The sequence below is a fragment of the Citrus sinensis genome, chromosome 1, assembly GCF_022201045.2.
Source record: "Citrus sinensis cultivar Valencia sweet orange chromosome 1, DVS_A1.0, whole genome shotgun sequence".
Lineage (NCBI taxonomy): Eukaryota > Viridiplantae > Streptophyta > Magnoliopsida > Sapindales > Rutaceae > Citrus > Citrus sinensis.
The window spans coordinates 7,310,189-7,335,600 of NC_068556.1; the positions used below are offsets into that span (position 1 = coordinate 7,310,189).

Below are 25,412 nucleotides of genomic sequence, written 5' to 3' on the forward strand. Positions count from 1 at the left end.
GTTTTTTTTGTTGTTAATATTAATTTAAGATTCCATTGCAACGAGCTTAAATTTCTTTAACATCGGCCTAGAATTTGGGCAATATACATACAATTAGAGTTCTTTGAATTTTAATAATAAATAATTTACATATTTAACACGTGAAATTATTTAGCTAATTTGTTATTATACATAAAATACTTTAAAATGTTTCTATAAATAAGTTAAAATATTTACACGCGCGCGCGCGCACACACACACACACATATATATACACATATAGGATATTGTTCTAATCTGGGACAATGTGCGGAACAAAGACTGGTGGGCTGTGCAGCCAACCAAAAAAAATAAAAAAGAAGCCACGAATCCAACGGCCCCTGGTGGCTTCCTGGACAGTGATACAATCCGGGTGTCCGGGATTGGTTCACTGTCATATATATATATATATTATTCTTTAGTGAAAATATTCTCACTAGATGAAGTAAACATCACATTTGCTGCCACAAGGTTATTATATATCCGCTGCTTTTCTTATAAATAAATTGGTTCAGATTTGCACACCAGAGTCCAAATTTGTTTATTGAGGTTGATGGTGCAAATTATATAAATGATTCAACTGTGAAATATTAGCGAATCCCGTCGTTTTTTCTATAGTTTTTTTTGTTGTTAATATTAATTTAAGATTCCATTGCAACGAGCTTAAATTTCTTTAACATCGGCCTAGAATTTGGGCAATATACATACAATTAGAGTTCTTTGAATTTTAATAATAAATAATTTACATATTTAACACGTGAAATTATTTAGCTAATTTGTTATTATACATAAAATACTTTAAAATGTTTCTACAAATAAGTTAAAATATTTACACGCGCGCGCGCGCGCACACACACACACACACACATATATATACACATATAGGATATTGTTCTAATCTGGGACAGTGTGCGGAACAAAGACTGGTGGGCTGTGCAGCCAACCAAAAAAAAATAAAAAAGAAGCCACGAATCCAACGGCCCCTGGTGGCTTCCTGGACAGTGATACAATCCGGGTGTCCGGGATTGGTTCACTGTCATATATATATATATATTATTCTTTAGTGAAAATATTCTCATTTTAAATAAAATGAAGATGCCACAAATAGATAAAAAAAACAAATATTTCAACATACTAACAAATAAAAAAATTCAGCTTTAAGAATTAAAATTGATATTTTTTGTACTTTAATGAGAGGATATCCTCATTAGAGAATGACTAAACACACAAAATAAAACAAAACATCACCTAAATAAATTTAATCTTTTTTTTGAATTTTTCAGTTTTACTCACACCATTGGGATTGATATTGTGTTTAAAGGGTGCGTTTGACACATTGTATCGTATTATATTGTATTGCATTATTTTTATGCATGCATATTGTATTATATTGTATTGTATTAGTATTGTATTACAACAATGATGTATGAGTGCGTTTGGTACACGTATTATATTATGTTGTATTACATTATTTTAATGCTGGTGTATTGTATTATGTTGTATTGTATTAGCACTGTATTATAATAATATTGTACAATGTTTGGTATTACACTGTATTGTAATAATTTTTTTGATTTTAAATTAAATATTATACTATATTATATTAATATGTTATATTACATTAATATATTTAAATTGTATTAATATTTTATATTATTATTAATTTTAAATTAATATTATTTAAATTTATTCATATTTAACTATTTATTATTAGTTATAATAAATTATAAATTTATTAATAAATTATAATGTAAAAATAAAAAAATATAATATAATAATATTGAATAATAAATTACATATTTATTAATTTATATTAATAATTATAATGTAAAAATAAAAATATTATATAATATTATATTAAATTAAAAATTGTTATTATTATTATTATTATTATAAAACAAAAGTCAAAAGTCAAAAAGCAAAAGCAAAAGTCAAGTTGCAAAGGCAAAAAGCAAAAAGGGAGGGGAAAAAAAAAGCCTCAGTTGCCGCATTAACTTAAACTCGACTGTGAGTCGGGTTTAGCTAATACGGCAACTTGCTACATTAGCTTGGCCTAGTAATGTGATGTTACTGTAACTTTTATTTTGCCAAATATAGATTTGTATAAAATTAATACAATGAGGATCTTTAATACAATAACCAAACAAGCCCTATAATATATGGTGCTGCACAATATTGTATTATTTTTTTGTGATTAATTTAAAGTATATATATAGAAAATAATATTTATTAGTACTTAGAAAAATATAAAATATAGAAGTCTTAAATTTTAGAAATCTGACTTTTTTTTATATAAATGTTAAAAAATTCATAACTCTTCGTAAAGATCAAATCCTATAACCTTAAATTTTTGGAAGTATAATATTTATTTTTCAGTATTTTTCTAAATATATAACCTGTGAAATAAAATCAAAGTAAATAATTTAATCAAATCATCTCTAAATAATATAACAACATAAATAAACAATTAAAACCTACAAAATTAGTTCAAAAGTAAGTTTATACATACCATAAGATAATCGCAAAATAATAAAGTAATACAATAGTTGTAACATATTCACTGGTAAAATGAATTGTGCTAAATAATCCAAGTAAGAATTCTTTAGTATATGTAATAATATTTTATATTATTATCTATACTACTGTTAATTTTAAATTAATATTATTCAAATCTATTCATATTTAAACATTTATTATTAGTTATATTAAATAATTATATAAGTATTTATTATTAGTTATGTTAAATTGTTAAATAATAATCAATTTTTATATACTAATTACTATAATATAATTAAATAATACATTATTTGATTATATTTTTAATATAATAAAAATTAAAATATAATATCATTGAATAATAAATTTATTAATTTATATTAATAATTATATTGTAAAAATAAAAGAAAATAAAAGTGATACTATACATAAATTATTAAATTAAAAAATTATATCTATTTTGCTGTTGTTTTTATTAATAAAAAAGACGAATTTAGCTAATGCGGCAATCATCACACCCCATAGAGCAAAGGTTAATACGTTTCAGTCAATTGCTAAATATGAGATTTGTTTAAGTGATGCTAGACCCACAACTTTTTTTTTTTCTTTGCCGAGGGTGAGCTACAGTGCAAGTGTATGGCTGTTGTTGCCATTGGGCTAGCTAATCTTTTTTTCTTGCAATCTGGGCTTCTCCAAGAAATTGTTTCTCCCTGCCGTTTGGAAGCTCCCCACCCTTTTTTTGCTCCACTAGTACTGCTTATTTCCCTAGCCTGTAGTTTCCACTTCCTGCATTTGGGCTTAATTTGGCTCGCTACTGGCCCATTATCTACTCCCTCTTCAGAGCTTATTTGGCATGTGTTGTGCTCCTTGGTTGAGTTTTCGACTTCTTTTTCCCACTCTTTCTTTTCCTTCTTTTGTGGTTAATTTCCTGCCTTGCTCTGCCGTGTCAGCTTCTGTAACTTCTGCAGCTAGTAGCTTGAGTTGTCTCCTCGAATTTCTAGCTTCTTGCATTAAATGTTCTCCACCTACTCTGTCATTTTTTCTATGGATTGTTGGGTCTAAAGGTTCACCCGCTTTGGGAAGAGTAGATTCAGATTCATATCCATTTTCAGTTCCCGGGTGTTGTTGACTGTTTTGCATTTTCTGTTGACTTCGGGAATCCGAAGCACCATCTCCCTTCTTGAATTGATTTTGTTCTCGGTGCCAACTATCTCGGCAATTTTGCTTTATTTTTTCAGCTCGTGTTGCAGCTTTCATCCAGTAGCCCTAAGGGAGGTCTTCCTTGGGTTGCCCTTTATACTCTATGCATTCCTTATATTGATGCCCTATAAGCCCACAACAAAAACAGAAATTCGGTAGCCTTTCATACAGAATTGGGATTGAGATGCTGCCTTCATCTTCTGTTTCCACTTCCAGGATTTTCTGAAGTGGTTTAGTGATATCCACCGAGATTCGAAGCCTTACAATCTCCCCAATACAGTTCCCATCTTCATCCGTATTTACTTCTTCCACTGAACCAATATACTCTCCCAATTTTTAAACCATATCTCTAGGCATCCATGTAATCGGCATATTACGAAGATGTACCCAAAACGATGTGTGAGTGAATGACTGGTTGGCTATGTCTCCAATGCCTTTTGGTTCCGTTAACACTATTAATGCCCTATCAAAATGCCAGGGCCCTCCTCCCATGACTCTCTTTTTATCAGCCTCCACAGCAAACTTGAACATGAATATGTTACTTCCCAAACTCTCTATCATCACCTCTTTATTTGTTCTCCATATCTGTAACATAGCAGATCTGAGACCTTCTAGATTTACTCCTCTTTGGTGCATAATCTTGCCCACTAGGCAGCATGCTGCTATTTGTTCACCTCTAGCACTCTTTCTACCCATGAGTGATATTTTATTCGACTGGTCTCCTTTGATAGAAATAGCTTTGCATTTGTGAATTAACTCCTATGTATCCATGCCTGGCTAGTTCACAACTACTCCAATAATGAACTTCTAAAAATTTTCCTACAATAATCCCTGTGTTTAATGAACTTCACCCTTTTAATGACTCTCACTGCCAACCTCATAATAAGGTGAGGCCAATACTATTAGAACTAAAAAACCACACCTGTCAAAGAGTGGCTATATAAGCCATAAAAACTCCTTTTTCCTCTCATTCAAGGTTTTCTCACGGAGAGGAGAGCACTTGTGAAGAGAGACTTGCTTGATTGATGTTTCTTTCACTGACTAGAATTTGTTGCTATCACTTTGTAAACAGATCCCATGGAGGTGTTTTTTTCAGCATTGTGGCAAGCAATTAATTAAAACATTGAATCTGGCTTACATGGGTCTTTTTAATTTTTCTGTTCGGTGCCATGCCCTCTGTTTTCTATATTTTGCTTTTTTGCTGGACCTATAAACTGATACTATATAATGCGGCACGCCAAAAATACCCAAAATGCATAGATAATTTTACTCTTTACCATAACTCAATTGGAATCCTCACGCAACGGAGGATGCCATCAGGAATTAATTGAGTAATATAGCAGTTTATGCAAAAATGAATGTGAAATATCAGCGGAATCCATTGTATTTTACTTTTAAGTCTTTTTTTACTCATTTATCTAATATGATTTTAATTTTTATTCTAAATTAATTTTCAATTTTTCATCATTAAAATTCAAATATTGAACATCATTTTCTCTTCTTCTCTTTTTTTTAATGAAGGATAAATTATACACAATGTCTCATTTATAAAATTCATGTATGTATGTTTGTATAAATAATTGAATACAAATATTTAATATAAATCTTGTTATATATATATATGTTTGAGGGAAAAATAGGAAAGGCAATAAAGCGCCACGTGTCGACAAATGGAATGACTCCAGCACAATCTGAGGTACCCCGCACGATCTGAGGTAATCGGCATGATTTAAGGTACCCCAGATAAATTGAGGCACCCTACACAAATAGAGGTACCCTGCACAATTAGGGGTACCCCACATAAATTGAGGTACCCCACGTAACTCGAGGTACCCGGCAGATCAGATGCACGAGAATCCTCTGAAAATATCCGCCATGAGAAATGTCTCCATCTCTTAAAAGATATTATTCGATTTTGTCATAATTAGGAATCAATAACGTTGTATCAAAAGGGGGGGACAGCCGCCTGCTACCTTTGCCAAAAGTGAAGGACACTGTCCCAAGGACAGTGGTCTTCAGCCGCCTACCCGACAGCTACTACAGAGGTACCCTGGACCACTCTCCAGCGCACGCCACGTTTCCAAAGGATGAGATACACCTCAAACATGCACATCACGGCCCAAAAATCATAAAAAGGTAAAAGGACGTTAGCCAAAAAGGGTACGCCACGTGGCAGCTGAGGTACTCCATATATAAAGGTGCTTAGGTTTCATTCTCCAGGAGGTTCTCACTCACTATGAACACTCACACTCTAAAAAATAGGTTTTCTTGAACCTTAAACCCTAATTTACAGAGGGCTAGCCAACTCTCTTTACTATAAAAGCTTGAGTTTGCTAACTTGAGCGTCGGAATGTGAACGCCGGGGTACCCCGGCTTCACCTCTAACCTCTATTTCATTGTTTTGCAGGCGTGGAGCCCATTTTAAAGAATATCTCTCTTGGTTTTGACCTTTCACCATTGTTACCACTCCTTCTCCCTTTTTCACCTCCCCCAAATTTCAGATATACCGCGCCGTGCACAACAAACTAGTGAGGTACCCCATCTCCCCAAAAAATATAAATTCATTGTTCAAGATAAATTTTGGCTTTTTCTACCCTAAAATCTGTTAAAAACAATTGGCGCCGTCTGTGGGGAGTCGCACAAAAAGCCTCCACCGTGGTTACTAAACTAGTTGTTGTGTGTACTCTAATACATGGCACCCGACACACCTCCCGAAGGTTTAATGGCGGATCCTTTAAGGATGGGAGATGATAGCAACGGTGAAAGTAGTGATACCGTAAGAAGGGTAGCCCGTCTCAGCAAGGGCAAGGGTATCAAGCAATCAATAGGTATCCGCCAAGATGATGAACCCATCTCTCACAAGCACTTTGAGGATCTTGCCCATACAATACTTAGGGCGGTTGGATCTCAGGCACCCAAAAGTTCACTTCCACCAGTGACACTAGATGCTCCACCACCTCAAACGGACGACCAAGCTATGGTTATAACAGAGGTACCCGAGGCCAACAAGCCAAAGCATAGGCCATCGGGTACCTGTTCTAAGTTTCAAACCGTGGGCTCTCGAGATGAGCATTCCACCGCTTTTTTCAATTCCCGCTGCAGCCAGGGTACGAGGCGTGCAAAGCGTACCCACGAGGACCTCCGTGAAAAGTTAAACGCCAAAAGGGCTTCTCAAATGGCGGCGACATTGTCGGGTACCCCATGAACTTGTGGAAAAAATGGAGAACTTGGAAGCCCAAGTGAAGCTCCTCTCCGAGAAGCAAAACATCACAGCTGCTATAACGCCAATGACCTACCAATCGCCATTCACTATGGAGATTCAGAAGGCAGCTCTCCCCGAGGCGTTCGCCATGCCTCAATACCCCAATACTCGGGTACCACTGATCCCTCGAAGTATGCTGAGCTATACCATGACCAAATGCTTATCAATGGTGTAGATGAGAGCTCTATGTGTAAGATGTTTACACACACACTCACGGGCCCCGCGAAGTCATGGTTTCGATCTTTGAAAGCGGGTAGCATATCTTCCCTACACCAATTGTTATCCGAATTTACTAAAGAGTTTTCCTGCGCTTCCACTCAAGATACGGTAGCCTCCAAACTTGCCTTTATCAAGCAAGGGGAAGCTGAGCCTTTGGCGGAGTATGTGAGTCATTTTCACCAAGAGGTGCTGCGAACCAGAGCATTTGGAAACCAATACACATTGACCCATTTTGAAAAAAATTTACGGTTGGACAAGTTATGACGTTCTTTTCAAAAGAAGTACCCACTTTCATATGGGGAAGCCCCTTCCCGGGCGTTGCAGCAGGTGGAGATGGACGAGAAATGCCAATTGAAGAGCTAAGAAGATAAGGCCGATGTTACAAAGAACAAGGAGAAGCCCAAGAGGATGAAGGCCCCAATACTGTTGGTACCCCGAGCACGGAGCCCTTCACGGGCTGCCCCGCAGGGACGAGGGTATAACGCTCAGGGTACCTCAAGGGTACCCAAACCTCCAAGATCGCCACCACCGGATCAGCGAGAACCACCACCGAGGTCTCGGTACGAATCTTACCATCCACTAAATCGATCCCCAGAGCAGATCTTCTACCATATTCGGGATAACGACCTTTTTCGTCCTCCTAAGCCAATGAAGAAGTACCCCAACATGAAGCGTAGCCTGAAGTATTGTGAGTTCCATGAGGACTTCGGTCACAGCACAACCGAGTGTTTTACCTTGCGAGAGGAAATTGAATATTTGATTCTTAACGGGTACCTCAAAGAATTTGTTGCTGGCATAAGAGAAGCTCAGAAATCCGCGGAGCAGGATAAGGGCAAGCGGGTAACTGATGGCAGTCCTGAACGAGAGGTACCCCCGGGACATAAGAAAGGCGTGTATGTCCGGATGATCATGGGCGGACCGACTTTAGCGGGTCAATCTAGGAGGGCTATCAAAGACTATGATAGATCGTTGTTGATAACCACCAATATTGGCAGAGAAGTCAACCTTAATGAATGGGGTACACCGAAGGTACCCCACCATCCCCCGCCTATCCTTTTTACAAAAAAAGATGCGAAGGGTATCTCGTACCCCCATGACGATGCCTTAGTAATTACGTTGAAGGTTGCCACAGGTAAGGTAGCAAGAACTCTTGTAGATACCAGCAGCTCTGTTGACATCATTTTAAAAGCGCCTTGGATCAACTATTGATTGAGTCGCCAAAGATCACCCCTTATGCTATGCCTCTTATTGGGTTCGCCGGAGATATAGTTATACCAAAGGGCATCATTACGCTGCCCGTTGCACTTGGTAAGGTATCTCATCGTGTTATTCATATGATTGATTTTCTTATTGTAGATCACCCGGGTGCCTACAATATTATATTGGGTAGGCCGTTCTTAGTAGCAACTAAAGTGGTGGTATCCATGCACTACCTGACCATGAAAGTCCCGTCCGCCCAAGAAGTCATCACCATTAAAGGGGACCAGTAATTGGCTCGTGGATATTACTCCGTGGCCTCCAAAGTCACTTACCAAATAGCTTCTGATCCACCAATGAAGGGGTACCCTAGTGGCAGCTAGCCTACACCTTATCCCTCAAAGCGAGCACTTGCTAGACAGCAGAGAGCAGTACTCAAAAAATCTCCTCAGGTAGCCCACCCACAAAAACAGTTGGAATCCTCACCAATAAGCGTAGATGCAGTTGCGGGGGATAACTCAATGGTACCCCACGGGGATCAGGTGGAGCCCATATGTGAAGTTGAGGCACCCTTGGATCCCCGAATATTGAAAGATGAAAAAAGGGGTACCCCGGTTGAAGACCTTATTTCAGTCTCGATTTGTGCCACCGACCCAACAAAGACCGTGAAAGTAGGCTCCAATCTTTCAGAGGAACAAAGAGAGAGGCTCATCACCTTCCTACTCGAGCACCACGACTTATTCGCTTGGTCCCACTCGGATATACCGGGTATCCCACATTTCCTATCTTGTCACAAACTCAATGTCAGCCCACATAATAAACCGGTCAAACAGAAGCGTCGCGCCTTCAACTAAGAGAGGTACGATGCAATTGAACAAGAGGTAGACCGCCTATTAGCAGCGAGATTTATCCGGGAAGCAATGTACCCCGATTGGGTATCCAACATTGTTCTAGTCAAGAAATCAAATGAAAAGTGGCATATGTGTGTGAACTTCACCGATTTGAACAAGTCTTACCCCAAGGATAGATTCCTGCTTCCCCGGGTGGACCAGCTGGTTGATGCAACAGTGGGGCATGAAATGCTTAGTTTTATGGACGCCTTCTCCAGTTACAATCAAATTCCAATGTATGAACCCGATCAAGAGAAAACAGCCTTCATCACTAACCGTGAGTTATACTGTTATAAGGTTATGCCGTTTGGTTTGAAGAATGCCGGGGTTACCTATCAGCCGCTAGTGAACAAAATTTTCAAGGAACAAATCGGACGCACCAAAAGGTGTACATAGACGACATGATCACCAAATTGGTGCATGCGGGGGAACACCTGGGGTACTTCAGAGATACCTTCACCGTTTTGAGAAGACACCAGATGTGGCTCAACCCCGAAAAATGTGCATTCGGGGTTACTTCGGAGAAATTTCTTGGGTTCATAGTACAACAACGGGGGATTGAGGCCAACCCCGATAAAATTCGCGCGATTCTTGACATGAAATCGCCACGCACCATCAAGGAGGTTCAAAGCTTGGCAGGCCGGGTAGCTGCCCTAAGCTGCTTTATCTCCAAGGTTACAGACCGGTGTAAGCCTTTTTTCAAAACTTTGAAGACCGGCAAGAAGCTCCAATGGACACCCGATTGCGAAGAGGCTTTCCAAGAACTGAAGGGGTACCTCGTGAATGCTCCACTACTTGCCAAACCTGAGTCGGGAGAGGTGCTTCTGTTGTATCTCGCTGTATCCGAGCATGCCACTAGATCCGTGTTATTCCGAGAGGATTATAATGGGGTACAACGACCTATTTACTATACTAGTAAGGCTATGGTTGATGCCGAAAAGAAGTTCTCCACCTCTGAAAAGATCGTTTTGGCATTGGTTGTCTCCGCACGAAAGCTCAGACCATATTTTCAAGCTCACACCATTGCAGTCGTCACCAACCTTCCCCTCTGGCAAATCCTCCAGAAGTTAGACATGTCCGGAAGGCTTCTCCGATGGTCCCTCAAATTAAGCGAGTTTGACATCATCTTCAAGCCTCGTTCGGCGATTAAAGCCCAAGTAATCATTGATTTCATTGCAGAATTTGCCAATGACTCAAGTGGTGAAGGTGATATGAGGTACCTGTCAGATACCCTATCCACCGACAAAGGGGGACAAGTCTGAGAAATATATGTAGATGGTTCCTCTAACTCACACGGAAGTGGTGCGGGAGTTATTATAATCGACCCGAACAAGGTGAAAATATGCTACGCTTTGCAATTTGGATTCAAGACTTTAAACAACGAAGTCGAATACGAGGCCATCTTAGTAGGGTTGAGGATGTCGAAGGCTTTGAAAGTAAAGAGGGTACACGTCAAGAGCGACTCCCAGTTGGTGGTAAGCCAAATTACTGCACAATATCAAATGAAAGAGGAAAACATGAAAGGGTACCTCAGAAAAACCAGATAATTGATGTCCCAGTTTTGCGAGGTTAAAGTGAAAAGGATACCCAGACTGGAGAACAACGAAGCTGACACCCTGACAAAAATAGCGTCCCTTGGTGTAGCTCAGTCAGCTGGCCCCATAACGATAGAACACATACCCGCCCCTAACATTGATCTCCTAGAGCCGTTGGAAGTAGGATCACTGTCCAACGAAATACTTTGGATGGAGCCTATCATAAGGTACCTCAAGGACGGAGACCTCCCCTCAGATAAAAGTGAAGTAAGACGACTAAAGTATAAAGCTGCGCGGTATTGCCTGATCTAGGATACCCTATATAGAAGAGGGTTCACTCTTCCTTACTTTAAATGCTTGGGAAGTGACGAGGCCGAATATGTCATGAGGGAGATATATGAGGGGATTTGTGGCAATCACTATGGAGCACAATCACTGACGCAAAAAACTCTCCGTCAAGGGTACTACTGGCCTACCATGCGGGAAGATGCCAAGAATATAGTACGAAGCTGTGACAAATGCCAAAGGTTTGCCAAGGTGCCCCGTCTACCCCCAGAGAAACTAACAGTTATATCTTCCCCTTGACCCTTCGTTATATGGGGAGTGGACCTCATTGGCCCGTTACCTACTGGGAAGGGGCAAGCAAAAATGCAATTGTGGTGGTAGATTATTTTACAAAGTAGGCGGAAGCGGAGCCACTAACAAGCATCACATAAAGGAAAACCATCGAATTCATTTGGAAGAGCCTCATTTGCAGATTTGGGATCCCCTATGCAATTGTTAGTGATAACAACAAGCAATTCGACAATGAAAATTTTCAAAGTTTTTGTTCAGAGCTTGGGATAGCCAATCGATTTGCTACACTTGCCCATCCCCAATCTAATGGGCAAGTCGAAGCTGTTAACAAGATTATCAAAGGTATCCTGAAGAAGAAGCTAGAAGAAAGAAATGGAGCATGGGTAGACGAGCTACCTGGGGTTCTGTCAGCCTACCGGACTATTTAAAATACCTCTACCTGGGAGACCCCTTTTTCCCTTTCATTCAGTGTTGACGTAGTGATTCCGGTGGAAATCGGGGTACCCTATCACCGGGTTGAATACTTTGACGAGGCCAAAAACACCTCCTTGATTGCTTCCAACCTTGATTTGGTGGCCGAAAAAAGGGCTAGAGCAAATTAAGGACAACCATATATCAACATCGCATTTCGAGTCTATATAAAAAAAGGGTACGCCCTCAATCCTTCAAGAAAGGAGACTTGGTCTTGAGAAGGGTAACTCAGAATACTAGGGTACCATGCGAAGGCACTTTTGGGGCAAATTAAGAAGGACCTTACTGCATCGACAAACCCGTTGGGTCAGGTGCATACAGGCTACTCCACATGGATGAGACAATCGTAAGGCACTCCTGAAATGCTGCAATACTACGATGCTACGGAAATATTACTAAATGACAGTGTCTTAACCTTTAGTCTTTTGCTGTTATTTGCTTTCTTTAATGTTTTTGTGTGGTAGGCCAAATGAGGTACCCCAAACGCCTTATGTTGGTCAGTTGCAACTTTAGAGTTTCTTTAATTTGCAAATGAAAAGGATATGAGGTCTTGCGTTCTCCCATTCTCCTTAGGATAACAAAGCTAAGTCATGTATTGATCAACGCTTTCGTTATCTATAAATGTATTTTCTTTCTCAACAAATATGATGTGGGTTCTTTCTTTATTTTTCGCCACTTCGATCTTAGAATGCGGATTATATTCATTTATCGCCATTAATATACCCTCGCATCTGGTTATGTGCAATTCTCACCATACGCTTATCAATTATGACTAACCTATCACAGGACTAGCCAGGGTACTTGATATGCCTAGATCGTGACGATCTATGTAAAGCCAAGATGGGCAGCAGAGTGAACAGCCCAGGGGTAGCCTTTCTGCGGAAGCACGACAAAGCTGCCTAGACAAATAGATGGAGGGTTAAAGAGGACCCGAGGGTGGAGTAAAACCGGCATACCCTAGCGGCACGAGGTTCAGCTTAGGTATGAGAATACCCACACCTCCGTCCTCTTACTTGAGCAAAGTATGTGGTAAGCTATTCAAAAATTCGGAGAGAACTTTGAAAGAATAAGAAATTGATTGGTTGGACCAATTGCGCACTTTCAATTTTTGATCGAGATGTCGCGATGATATTTTGATTACTTATTTGTGGGAAATCCGCCATGGTTGCTGAGAAGGGCATGCACCAAATTCGCCGATCTGTATAAACCAGCAGGCACCTGATGTCGAATATTTGTTAAGGTATCGGGGGTACCCCATTTAAAAAAAAAGAAGAAAAATGAGGGGTACCCTGAAAATTTAGAAGATAACAGTTTAGCCAAGCATTCATTTGCAGAACAACAAGAATACAAAGTACGAGAGGGCTCGGTGGCATGGTATCATAACAAAAGAGAAGTCCTAATAATACAATATATCCCAAGAAACCAAAAAGAAAGAAACAAGTTCCAAATAGCAAAATGTGGATATATCCAAAAAACAAGGGCACACTGAAAAGGCTACACCGAGGGTGGAACACCATCCCCACCATCCGTCTTCAGAGGGCGATCAGTAGAGAACTCTGAGGTACCCAGAATATGAGCAGCTGAAGTAGGGGCATCTGAGGCGGGCAACGGCTGAAGTGCGCGGGGTACCCTAGGTGACCTGGAAGGGGTACCCGATCGTGTATGTGAAGACTTCCTCTCCACAATCGTCTTCAGAATCGTGGCCTTGTTGACAAATTTCTGCACATGGGGTACCTCCAAGTCCGGATCCACGCTTTACACCTCCGTCATGATAAGTGAGAACGCATCCTCCGTCATCGTCTTTTGTCGGGATAACAGATCCTCGTTTGTGGCCCTCAACTCGTCGCAATCCTTCTCCACTCGAGCTTTCTCTCTAAAAAGGCTAGTAATGCGTTCCTGCAAAGTCTTGACTTCTCGAGCAAGCTCGTCCTCGCGAGACTGGCGACTTTGGAGCTCACCCCTCAACTTGTCGACCTCTGACTGGGCGGCAACAAGGGAGTTGAGGTCTGGAAGGCAGTGGCTGAGGAGAAAGGATGCATACAGATCGTAAAATACATGTTAAATATATGTGTATGGTAATAGAAATAAATAAGTAAAAAATGAATGGGTACACCCGGGGCACCCTAGTAAAGCCTACCTCTTGGGTAACCCTGAGTGCCTGACCATAGCGCTGGCTCAAGCTCAACTTGTTTGTCTCTTCAGCGATCTCGGAGGTAACATTTTCAGTAGAGTAGTAGAAACAGTGAGCCAAATGCGAAACCTCCTTGTTGGAAGCCGGGTCTAGGTCACCTTCACGCAACACATTGGTGAAAGCGGAAACCAGCTCGAATTTTCTCTTCTTCGAGCGAGGGGTACCCTTCGACCCATTGTGGGAGGTACCCTGGGATTTCCCCTTTGGTCTGGGAGCTCGAGGCGGCCGGGAACGTTTCTGGGGTACCGCCGAATCCTGAGATCCGGAAGCACCGCCCACTACCGCTTAGAAAAAGGCATCAAAAGCGTCACCCGCTGATTCCATAACTGCACCAAATGCACAAAAGTTATGTTAGCCAGACAAGTACTAAGTACTACAAAAGCAAAAATGGGAAATGAAAAGCAGGGAAACAAAATAAAGAATGAGGTGATAACGGGGTACCCCAACCCGTAGATAATAATAGGGTACCCCACGACACCCGAATCATACATGAGTCACCCCCAGAAGCAGGTGGAGGACTTCGGTCAATCAACCCCGCTCTCCATAATCTGCTCTCCTCTAGCACATTACTACCCCTCTGTGCACCTCGAAGCCTATCCACAAACTTCTTCGCCTCTCTCCCCACCTCTTGAACTAGGCATGATCCTTTAGCACATGTCACACCTGCAAAAGCATGAAGAACCCAAGGTTAGTGAGATATTCATGCGAAAGATTATGATAAAGAACTGTAAGTAAGGGAGATACTTACAGTTTACATTGAAGAAATTAGGAACTTCCACAGGGTTGCCCTTTTCATCCAGAGTCTCTGTCCCCCAGCTACCCTCAGCAACAAACTATCCCTTTCTGTAACCCTTCTTCAAGGCGGGGTTCCCCTCAATAATATGGCAATGATCACCCCAAGCGAAGAAGTAAGCAATACCGGGACCCTTAGGCTTTTTGAATTGGTAAAGGCCCCTTAACTCCCGAATAGAAATGTTGAGTTTCAAGATCTCTAACCATAACACATGTAAGCCCGTAAGCATCCTCCACCCCAAAAGGGATAGCTGCCCAGGTGCTACTCCCAAATAACTAAACATTCTCATATAGAAAGGTTGGAGGGGCAGGCGAAGTCCTAGATCAAAGAGGTCAATATGGAGAGCAATCCCATCAGATTTCGGACACTCAGGTCCCTCATCCACATGGGGTACCCTAAGCTGAACAGAGGGAGGAATATTGTATTTGACTCTAATTTGTTCTAAATCCTCCAAAGTAGCCCTCCTAGTGCCTAGGGAAAAAAGGTTGCCAGATTTTGAAGGTGTGAGAGGGGGAGATTTAGGAGGCCGGTCTGAGGAACGAGCTGGAACCTTAGGCTTGGATGACCTACCCTTCTTTCGAGGATGGGGGATTGGCCGTTTACTGGGAAAATGTGGGCTGACACGAGGAGTACTCTTAGGGTTTGGAGCTCGGAACGAGAGTTACAACTCCTAGAGGTACTAGGGGGGAGCCTATTCCCCTCGCTAATGGAGATGTGGGAAGGAGAACCCGTAGGAGGGCTGTCAACTCTACTAGCCCCAACTGCACGACGCTTCCTCATTGATCCCGTATGTTTCTTGCCCATTTGCTTTCCCCTAACAACACATCCACAAGCCCCCAACAACACATCCAACAAGCCACAAGTTCCCTAACAACACATCCACAAGCCCCCCACAACACATCCAACAAGCCACAAGTTCCCTAAATAATAACATATTTATACCAAGCACCATCCACTAAATGCAAACACCAACCACAAAAAAAGAGAAAAACAGAGAAGTTGCAGCCACCAAACCAAACCGACGCAGGGGAAAGAGCTGCAGCCACAGAACCGAAGCCGGCTGCCATGGCTGCAGCCACCAAACCAATGCCGGAAATCGCCAAGAAGAACGCCGGCCGAAACGAAAAAGAAAGAGGAAAAAGAGAGAAGAAAAAGTGAGAAGAAAAGGAAAAAGAAGAGAGAGAAAGCAAGGATAAAATGAACACACAAGGGAGGGGAGTTACTGTTGTGCAAATTTTATTGAACTCTCAAGTGCACGAATCTATTGTAGAATAGATTAATGGTGACTAGTGTCGATCTCACGAGGAGGTTGATTTTAATTATATGTAGAAATAATTTTATAAATGGGTAGTTAGATTTGTGGTGAAAGTGACTTTAAATTATCCTAAAATTAGATTTTAAATGACGAGAATAAATTGAATAAAAATTTATTGAAATGATGTACTTAGGTATCTGGATTCGTATCAACATGCACCATGGGCTAAATATTCCTTATTAATACCAATTAAATTATGAGAGGGGAATCCACACCTCATGAACCACACTCTAATCAATATGGTGCTAAGGATTTATCATGCCAAATAATAATAACCTTGTACTAGGGAGCCGGTGAAATCAGAGCGGTATCTAGACAAGCTTATTATTATTTGTCAACGAGAAGTCAAAACATCCACAAAAACTAGAGGGGAAGAGAAAATAAATTTACCAAATAAAGCCCATGACACATGTTGAGACTTCACCTTTAACCCAAGCTTGAAAGAAAATTAGTTACTCATAATTGAACTAGAGGCAAAATGAGAATTTATTAAAATACGTAGAAAATATAAGATGTAGAAGGAATAACAGAAAATGGATCCAAAAAATGGATTCAGAGCTAACAAAGTAGGGGGGATGCCCCATTTTTATAGATACATTGAGTAAATCGTAGCCATCGAATTAAAAACAGTTTGGACGCTCAGAATTGCGCCACATCATCAGTCAACAGTATGCGGTTTGACCACGCGGGTGAACAGTAACACGGTTTGACCCGGGTTGAACAGTGATGCGGTTTGGTTGAAATAATCCTGTGCAATGCATGTACCGTACGCGAGATTTTTGGTCCACTGATATGCTGCCACATCATTGATCAACAGTGCATAAGAATTTTAGTCCAACAGGATCGTGACGCCTCATCAGTCAATGCCACATCATCGGTCAATGCCTCGTCATCGATCCGTCTATGTGAACAGTATCGTGAACAATAACGTAGACAGTACCGTACATGTGAATAGTACCGTACATGTAAACAGTGCCATTTTTCCTTTTATGCTCCTCTGAAGGTTTTCGACCGTCCTGAGTTCAAAAGTGATGTCCGCTTTGCCGTCTGATCTCTCGTTCATTGTGAAATAACTATGATGCCCCTAAAATACATAAAATACTTAATTATAATACAACACACATAATTAAATGACAAGAAGTTTAAATACATAAAAGTAAGGGTGTTAGTAAAACTTGAAGTGTAAAATGATAATTTTCTCCTTTATAAATATACATTTTCTAACACTCAACACAGCCCCCAACCAGCTTATTGCTAGTCCCTAGCAAATAAAGCGAAAACAAAATTCAAATCCAAAGTGATTTTTTTCTTTTTTAAACAATCATGTTTATTCAATCAGACTAATAATAGTAATCAAATAAAAGTATAAACATTATCTCCAGTCTAAAAAAATATCGCACCCATATCAACCATTCACATGAATCAGCTCAGTAGACTTTGTCATAGCTACTTTCAAGAATGACATGTCAAACCCCAAAATCTCACTGGAAATAGTGACACTCTCACAATAAAATTAAACCTAATAAAAATAGTCACTGCAATGAATGGTAATTGAGAGAAAATAATAAAGAAGTGATATCACATGCTCTCACCAAGATGAAATAAATATGCCTTCAGCTTAGAAATAATACGATCTCAAGTCAAATAAAAATGTTAGTCAACCCAATTTATTTATTATTTTTTTATGCACCACTACATCTTTTTAGCCCATATAACTAGCTTCTATTTCATATTATAGTTTCCTAAAATCAAGAAGGACTTTTATTAGAACGTAACGTAAGTTAGAGACATGGCTAATAAATGAAGATAAATAAGGAAAACAAAGTGTATGTTTGATAAATATGTAGAGATGTGTTTTTTGAAGTTGCAAGATGGATTTCACCTATTATTATTTTTTTTAAACAACAATTTTTTTCTCTTTTTTTTTGTTTTTGTTTGGCACAACTTCACTGAATAAAATAATTATTTACATTTTTCTCAAACATAAATAGATGATGAAACATATAAGATATTGGATAATACTCCAAATCGGAGTGGGTCAAGATAATAAGTTTGACAAAGAATATATATATATATATATATATATATATATATATATCTATATATATATATATATATATATATATATTTTAAAGGCTCAAAAGGGTTAACTATGGATATTTCATAAAAGGAATGGCTAGAAAGGCTTAAACGGATCAAAGATGACATTTCCATAATCTTTTAGGGCTCTAAATAATCTTCCATATCTACTAGTTAGATGGACCTCCAAATGTAGCAATACACTTTTTTTTAATTATATATATATATATATATTTTAGGGTTAACTCAAAAGAAATCTAAAGATCGTGTATAAAATAATAAACTGTTAAGCTATATAAAGAATGGGCAAAATAGTTACTCTCCAAGAAAAATAATAGGCTAAAAAACTCACTTGGTACTTATTATGACATGTTCATTCCTTCAAGCAACTCATATTTGTCTCCGACATCAACATGTAAAGTAGCAAACATAGCGTAACATCACTTAAGACTAAAGATAATACAAATACTAAAATTTGAAATTAATCATGTCATCCAATGTTAAAACAAATCACACAATTTTTATTTATTTATTTATTTTCAAACAACATCATACCCCCCAGCCTATTCTAAACATGAAAGGAAAATATGCATGCAAAAATGTGAAAATGATGCAGAAAAACTAATTAGAAAAGTTACACTTAAAAAGAAAACGATTTTTTTTAACTAAAAAGATGCATTTCTAGAGGCACTACACTCCATATTCAGCGATCTTCAACACAAAAAGTTAGCAACAATTAGTTTTTACAACAAAAAATTAGTAAAAACTTAACCAAGATTCCACAATTGTCGACTATTCCTTCCCCCCAACCAGAACGAAACATTGTCCTCAATATTTTAAAGGAAAGAAGTAGAGTTTAGAAGACATCACCTGGGTGGTGCAACACAGAAGAAAATATTTACAAGCGGAGAGTTAAATCTAATTTGTACTTCTTACTGTGGCTACTGTTACCGTCATTATTTGGATGCTCCAACACAAAGGTCCAGGGGTTTGGCTCCGGTTTATAAGCTTGTAGCATGTCAAGTAGCTCATTAGCAGTGTGAGCACAAATAAAAAGTTTTTTCGCATTGAAAGGAATGAAGTAGTTTTTTATTACAGGGTTAAGAAATGCGATGAAGCTATCATAAAAGTTATTGACATTTAACAAATTGATGGGTTTCTGGTGAATGTGCAAATGAGCCCAAGATGCTAGTGTGATAAGTGCCTCTAGTGTTGCAACATCTCCTGGAAGGAAAATAAAAGCACCAGCATGATTAAGCGTTTCAGTTATTCTTTCTTGCATACCTGAGACGACTAACTATTCTCCAGTCGATGAGTCAGACAAACTGCTCAAAGGTTTTAGAGCTCTTGGGATGATGCCTAACACTTGGCTTCCTCTGACAAAACTAGCTTCTGAGACCAATTTTGATAACCCTCGGTTACCTCCTCCATACACCAAGTATAATTTTCTCTCTGCTATGCTTCGACCAAGATCTATGTCTGCATCAACGAACTCTTTATGTTTGCCATAGTTAAATCCAGAAAGCACACAAATATTCTTGAATTGTCTATTGCGAGTAGCTGCCATTGAAATATTTCTCAAAAATAATTTGTGAGTGCTTAACAAAAAGTCATATTTAAGAATCTTGGTGACAGTGGGTCACAACTATCTATGAGGTGGCATGTCAGCGTCAAATAACGTGTAAAGCACATGGCTCGTGAGTCAAAAAGAAAACAGTAAAAAGAAAAAGAAATAATGATAAAATAAATTTCTTCCTCTGGTTTTATGTCCAGAAACGGCTTGAACGCCCTCTGTGGGTCGAGATAGGCTTCCCATCCAGTTTTCTTATAAGCTGGCAAACATGGTCGTTTATAGTAAGATTCCCGAGACTATATCGTGCATGCTCTTTCTGGAATAATGGCCATAACTAGAGAATCACTCCTTGCACATATCCACTAGGATGCGTTTCAAGAGATAGAAGGATATCATCCAATGACTCCTTATTTAAGCCATCCCTAATGAATTGAATCTTATCTTTTTTGTTATCAGACATCATTCCTAAAGAACATGAGTTTTTATCGTAACTCATTCTGGCACACTTATGACAAGCAACATAAATTCTTTGAGCTCGTCGCTTTCCTGCATAATTTCCTTTACCACAACCAGACATGTATGCAATAAATTTTGGAGGTAACTCACCTGCCAATCGTACTTTAGCCTCGATTAACCAACAGATGTCAGCAGGTATATTATTCCTCATGAGCAGGAAGTGAAGGGAATCGCTTGTGAAGCTTCGCTAGAATCTCGTTTCTGTCCATACATTTGCTTCAGAATATCAGTTATTATGGGAAACTGAAGTAACCGACTTGATTGTCACGGAGTACCGTTATCCGCCACTTCACCAGGGTAACAAACTAAAGCACACAAACAGAAAAAAAAATTAAAACGCACAAAGAAAATTAAAATCGTCCTCTTATTGAATTTACCTTAAGTTTCAACTGGATGTTGTAAACACTTCTTTTAATATCTCTGAGTTGGCTTTCTAAACCCTTAACATAGGATACTAACTCTGGTGGTTGCAGAGCCCAAGTACGATGTGTCTTCCAAAATCGAATTTGCCTTTTGAGATAAGATTTTACACGTTGAAGTGGTTTAAGAATGTTCAGGAGGAACGATTTAAGTATGGTACTCATGATTAACAATGATAAGAAAAAAAAAACTTAATGGTTAAACAAACACACTTATGCAAAAATAATTTCAATTAGCAAAAAAAATAATAACAAAGAAAGAAAGAAAAAAATCAAATCACTGAAAAGAAAAAAAAATCAATTCAAATCTGGTGGGTTACTCAAATTTATTTCGGTGTCTTCTCCATGTGGTTGGTACTCTAGATATGGCTTTAATATTTGACCATTAACTTTAAACGTAACACCGTTCTTTATGTCCTTTATTTCAATTGCCTCATGTGGAAAAATAGTATGAACAATAAATGGGTCACACCATCGAGAACGTAACTTACCTGGGAATAGGTGCAAGCGAGAATTGAATAAAAGCACTTTCTGACCTGGAGTGAAATATTTTTTCATAATTTGCTTGTCATGGAAGACTTTCATTTGTTGCTTGTAAATCTTGGCATTTTCGTATGCATCATTGCGAATTTGTTCAAGTTATGCCAGCTGTAATCTTCTTTCTGAGCTAGCTTGCTGCATGTCAAAGTTGAATTTCTTGATGGCCCAGTATGCACAATGCTCGAGTTCCACAGGTAGGTGGCAAGCTTTTCCATACACTAGCCTGTAGGGTGACATCCTAATCGGGGTCTTGAAAGCTGTTCTACATGCCCATAATGCATCATCAAGTCTTAATGACCAATCTTTTCTGTCTGGCCTCACCGTCTTTTCTAATATGTGCTTTATTTCTCGATTGAAGATCTCAACTTGGCCACTGGTTTGCGGATGATATGGGGTCGCCACTTTGTGAGTGATTGAATACTTTGTCAAAAGAGCTTTGAATGCTTTGTTACAAAAGTGGGCACCACCATCGTTGATTATCGCTCGAGGAAATCAAAGTGTGAAACAATGTTGCTTTTCAAAAATTCTATCACCACCTTGTGATCATTGGTTCTACATGGAATTGCTTCTACCCATTTCGATACGTAGTCCACAGCAACCAATATGTATTGATGGCCAAAAGAAGGGGGAAAGGGTCCTATGAAGTCGATACCCCATACGTCAAAAATCTCAACCACTGAAATTGGATTTAGTGGCATCATGTTCCTTCGTGTAATGCTCCACATTCGTTGACACCTATCACATGAAGAACAGAAAGTGTAAGCGTCTCGAAATATAGTTGGCCAATAGAAACCACATTGTAAAACTTTAATCGCTGTTTTCTTAGCATTGAAATGGCATCTACAAGCTTGTTCATGGCAGAATGAAAGAATATTATGAATTTCTCTTTCTGGGATACATCGTCTAATAATTTGATCTGCACAATACTTGAACAAATACGGATCATCCCAAAAGAAATTCTTTATTTCTGTAAAAAAATTTGGCCTTATCTTACTCGGTCCAATGCTCTGGAAGTTGACCTGTAACAAGATAATTCACGATGTCAGCATACCATGGTAATACTTCCACACTCATCAATTGTTCATCTGGAAATGACTCATTCAATGTTAATGGCTCTGTAATTGTGTCAAAATGGAGACGAGAGAGATGGTCTGCCACAACATTTTCTGTGCTTTTCTTATCTTTAAATTCCAAGTCGAATTCCTACAAAAGTAACACCCGGCGAATTAGTCTAGCTTTTGCATCTTTCTTTGTGAGAAGATATTTAAGAGCAGTATGATCAGTGAACACAATTATTTTACAACCAATGAGATAAGATCGGAATTTCTCTAATGCAAACACTACTGCTAACATTTCTTTTTCAGTAGTTAAATAATTCAATTGTGTATCATTGAATTTCATACTAGCATAGTAAATAACATGGGGAATTCGATCAATTCTTTATCCTAATACTGCTCCTACTGCATAATCAGAGGCATCACACATGAGTTCGAATGGTAAGCTTCAATTTGGGGGTTGGTTGATGGGTGATAACGTCAACAACTGCTTTAATTTTTCAAATGCTGCAAGGCATGAATCATCAAAGGCAAAAAAAGGTATGTCCTTAGCAAGTAGATTGCATAAGGGTCTAGAAACTTTGCTAAAATCTTTAATGAAACGTCGATAAAAACCAGCGTGCCCAAGGAAAGATCTTACTTCTCTGACTGTTTTGGGTGGAGGAAGATTAGAAATGAGATCCACCTAACCTTTGTCAGCCTCAATACCTTTGCTCGAAATGATGTGACCGAGAACAATACCTTGTTTTACTATAAAATGGCACTTCTCCCAATTTAAGACTAAGTTCTTCTCGACACATCTCTGGAGAACTAGTGTTAAATGATGTAAACATTAATCAAATAAATCACCAAAGATAGATAAGTCATCCATAAAGACTTCAAGGAATCGTTCAACCATATCAGAAAAAATGCTTAACATGCATCGTTAAAATGTAGCAGGTGCATTACATAATCCAAATGGCATTCTCCTACATACAAATGTGCTAAAAGGGCAAGTGAAAGTAGTTTTCTCCTGATCTTTTGGTGTTATGGGGATCTGATTGTATCCTGAGTAGCCATCTAGAAAGTAATAAAATTCATGACCTGTTAATCTATCAAACATTTGATCAATAAATGATAAAGCAAAATGGTCTTTACGTGTGACAGAATTCAACTTTCTATAATCAATGCAAACACACCATCTTGTAGTCACTCTAGTGGGTATTAATTTATTATCAGCATTGATAACTACTGTGACTCCTGACTTTTTAGGGACAACTTGTACAAGACTGACCCATGAACTATCATAAATTGGATAAATGATACCTGCGTCTAATAGCTTAAGGACTTCAGTTCTAACAACTTCTTTCATGTTAGGATTTAACCGACGTTGCATTTCCCTAATAGATTTAGCATTTTCATCAAGATGAATGTAATGCATGGAGTCTACTGGGTTTATACCTTTTATGTCTGCTATGGTCCATCCTAATGCTCCTTTGTGCTCTTTTAAAACATCCAACAACTTATTTTTTTGTTCGTCATTTAGGGATGATGAGATGATTATCGGCAGAGTGCTTTCTTCTCCCAAAAATGCATATTCCAGAGTGTTGGGTAATGGTTTGAGCTCGAGTTTCGGTGGTGATTCTATGATGGGATGAGTTTATTCTCTGATAGTGCTAGTTGTTCAACTCTTGACTTCCACTTATTAGTGTCTATGGATGGTGCTGAGTCAAGTAGAGCATTGACCTCATCGACCGATCTGTCAATATCAAAATCAAAACCAAAGTGAGTTAAACATATTTGTAAAAGATCATCACTAAGGTTTAAAACAAAAGTGTTATCAACTAATGCTTTTATTAAATCCAGATAAATAATTCCATCATCGGCATTGTGAGGTTGTTTGGCAATGTTGAAAATGTTTAGCTCCATAATCATGTTGCCGAAGGACAACTGTATATTTCTAGTCCTGTATTAAATGTGAGCATCCGCAGTTGCCAAGAAATGTCAGCCTAGAATAATGGGGATGTGCTTCCTTGAATCATGTACTGGTTGAGTGTCAATTATAATGAAATCAACAGGAAAATAAAACTTGTCTACCTGGATAAGTATGTCCTCCACAATACCATGAGGTATTTTTGTGGACCGATTTGCAAGCTGCAACACCACTGGAGTTAGGTGTAATTCTCCAAGTCCAAGTTTTAAAAATATTGAGTAAGGCAACAGATTTACACTAACTCCTAAATCCAACAAAACATTCTCAATTGTGTGGCTCCCTATACTACATGAGATAGTGGGGGAGCTTGTGTCTTTGCATTTTAAAGGAATTTTATGTTGGAGGATAGAACTAATGTTTTCTGTTTAAAATGCTTTATTTTGAACATAAATGTTTCTCTTTTTAGTACAAAGGTCTTTAAGAAACTTGGCATAAGATGGAACTTGCTTTATAACATCAAGTAAAGGGATGTTAACACTTACCTGTTTGAAAATTTCAACAATCTCACATGTGGATTTTTCCTTCTTTCCTTTAGCTAACCTCTGAGGAAATAGAGCTTTGGGAACATATTCTCGTGTGTTGATTTCTTCTTTCTCCTCTGGTGATGAGTCCTCAGCATTTACAGGTACAATTTAATTTTCGTTTGTCACCGGCATCTCCACTTTGTTGTCGACTTCTTTTCCTTTTCGCAAGGTCATGACTGCTTTGACCTCTCCATGCTGCTGTGGTGAACTGGTACTTGCTTCATGTACTCCTTTAGGATTAGGCACTGGTTGACTTGGAAATTTACCTTTCTCAACAGTCATTGCCAAGGTCTGAACTGAAGAAGCAAGTTGTCCCACCATCTTCTCGAGGCTTGAAACTGATTGGGCTTGTGAGTTGAAGCCTGCTCTCAACTCATTTCGTAGTTCATCAATGGTGTGGTTCTGTTGCTCAATTGTAGAGTGAGTAACATTTTTGAAATTATGGAATGCATCCTCTCATGGTATGGGTTGAGAGTAGTTCTGGTTTTGATTGTATGGTTTAAATGGTGGCTGAGAGGCTTGAGGATTTTGAGGAATTGGTTGCATTGGTGGAGCTGGAGCTGGAGCTGCT

At 38.9% G+C, this 25,412-nt stretch overlaps 1 protein-coding gene across 1 annotated transcript; it reads left to right on the forward strand.

Annotated features, from left to right (window-relative positions):
• Positions 1-10,832: 10,832 nt before the first annotated feature.
• LOC107174842 (uncharacterized) lies at positions 10,833-11,821 on the forward strand. The gene is made up of 3 exons (XM_015526041.1): positions 10,833-11,084; positions 11,130-11,344; positions 11,575-11,821. Exons 1-3 carry the CDS (start codon positions 10,833-10,835, stop codon positions 11,819-11,821), a joined length of 714 nt encoding a protein of 237 aa, XP_015381527.1.
• Positions 11,822-25,412: the final 13,591 nt, after the last annotated feature.

Excerpts from the sequence above, each read along its gene's own strand:
- LOC107174842 (XM_015526041.1), top strand. The coding sequence starts at position 10,833 with ATGTCCCAGTTTTGCGAGGTTAAAGTGAAAAGGATACCCAGACTGGAG. Across the intron at positions 11,085-11,129 it reads TCCCCTCAGATAAAAGTGAA|GATACCCTATATAGAAGAGG; the intron begins GTAAGACGACTA and ends TGCCTGATCTAG. Across the intron at positions 11,345-11,574 it reads AGCTGTGACAAATGCCAAAG|ATTTGGGATCCCCTATGCAA; the intron begins GTTTGCCAAGGT and ends CCTCATTTGCAG.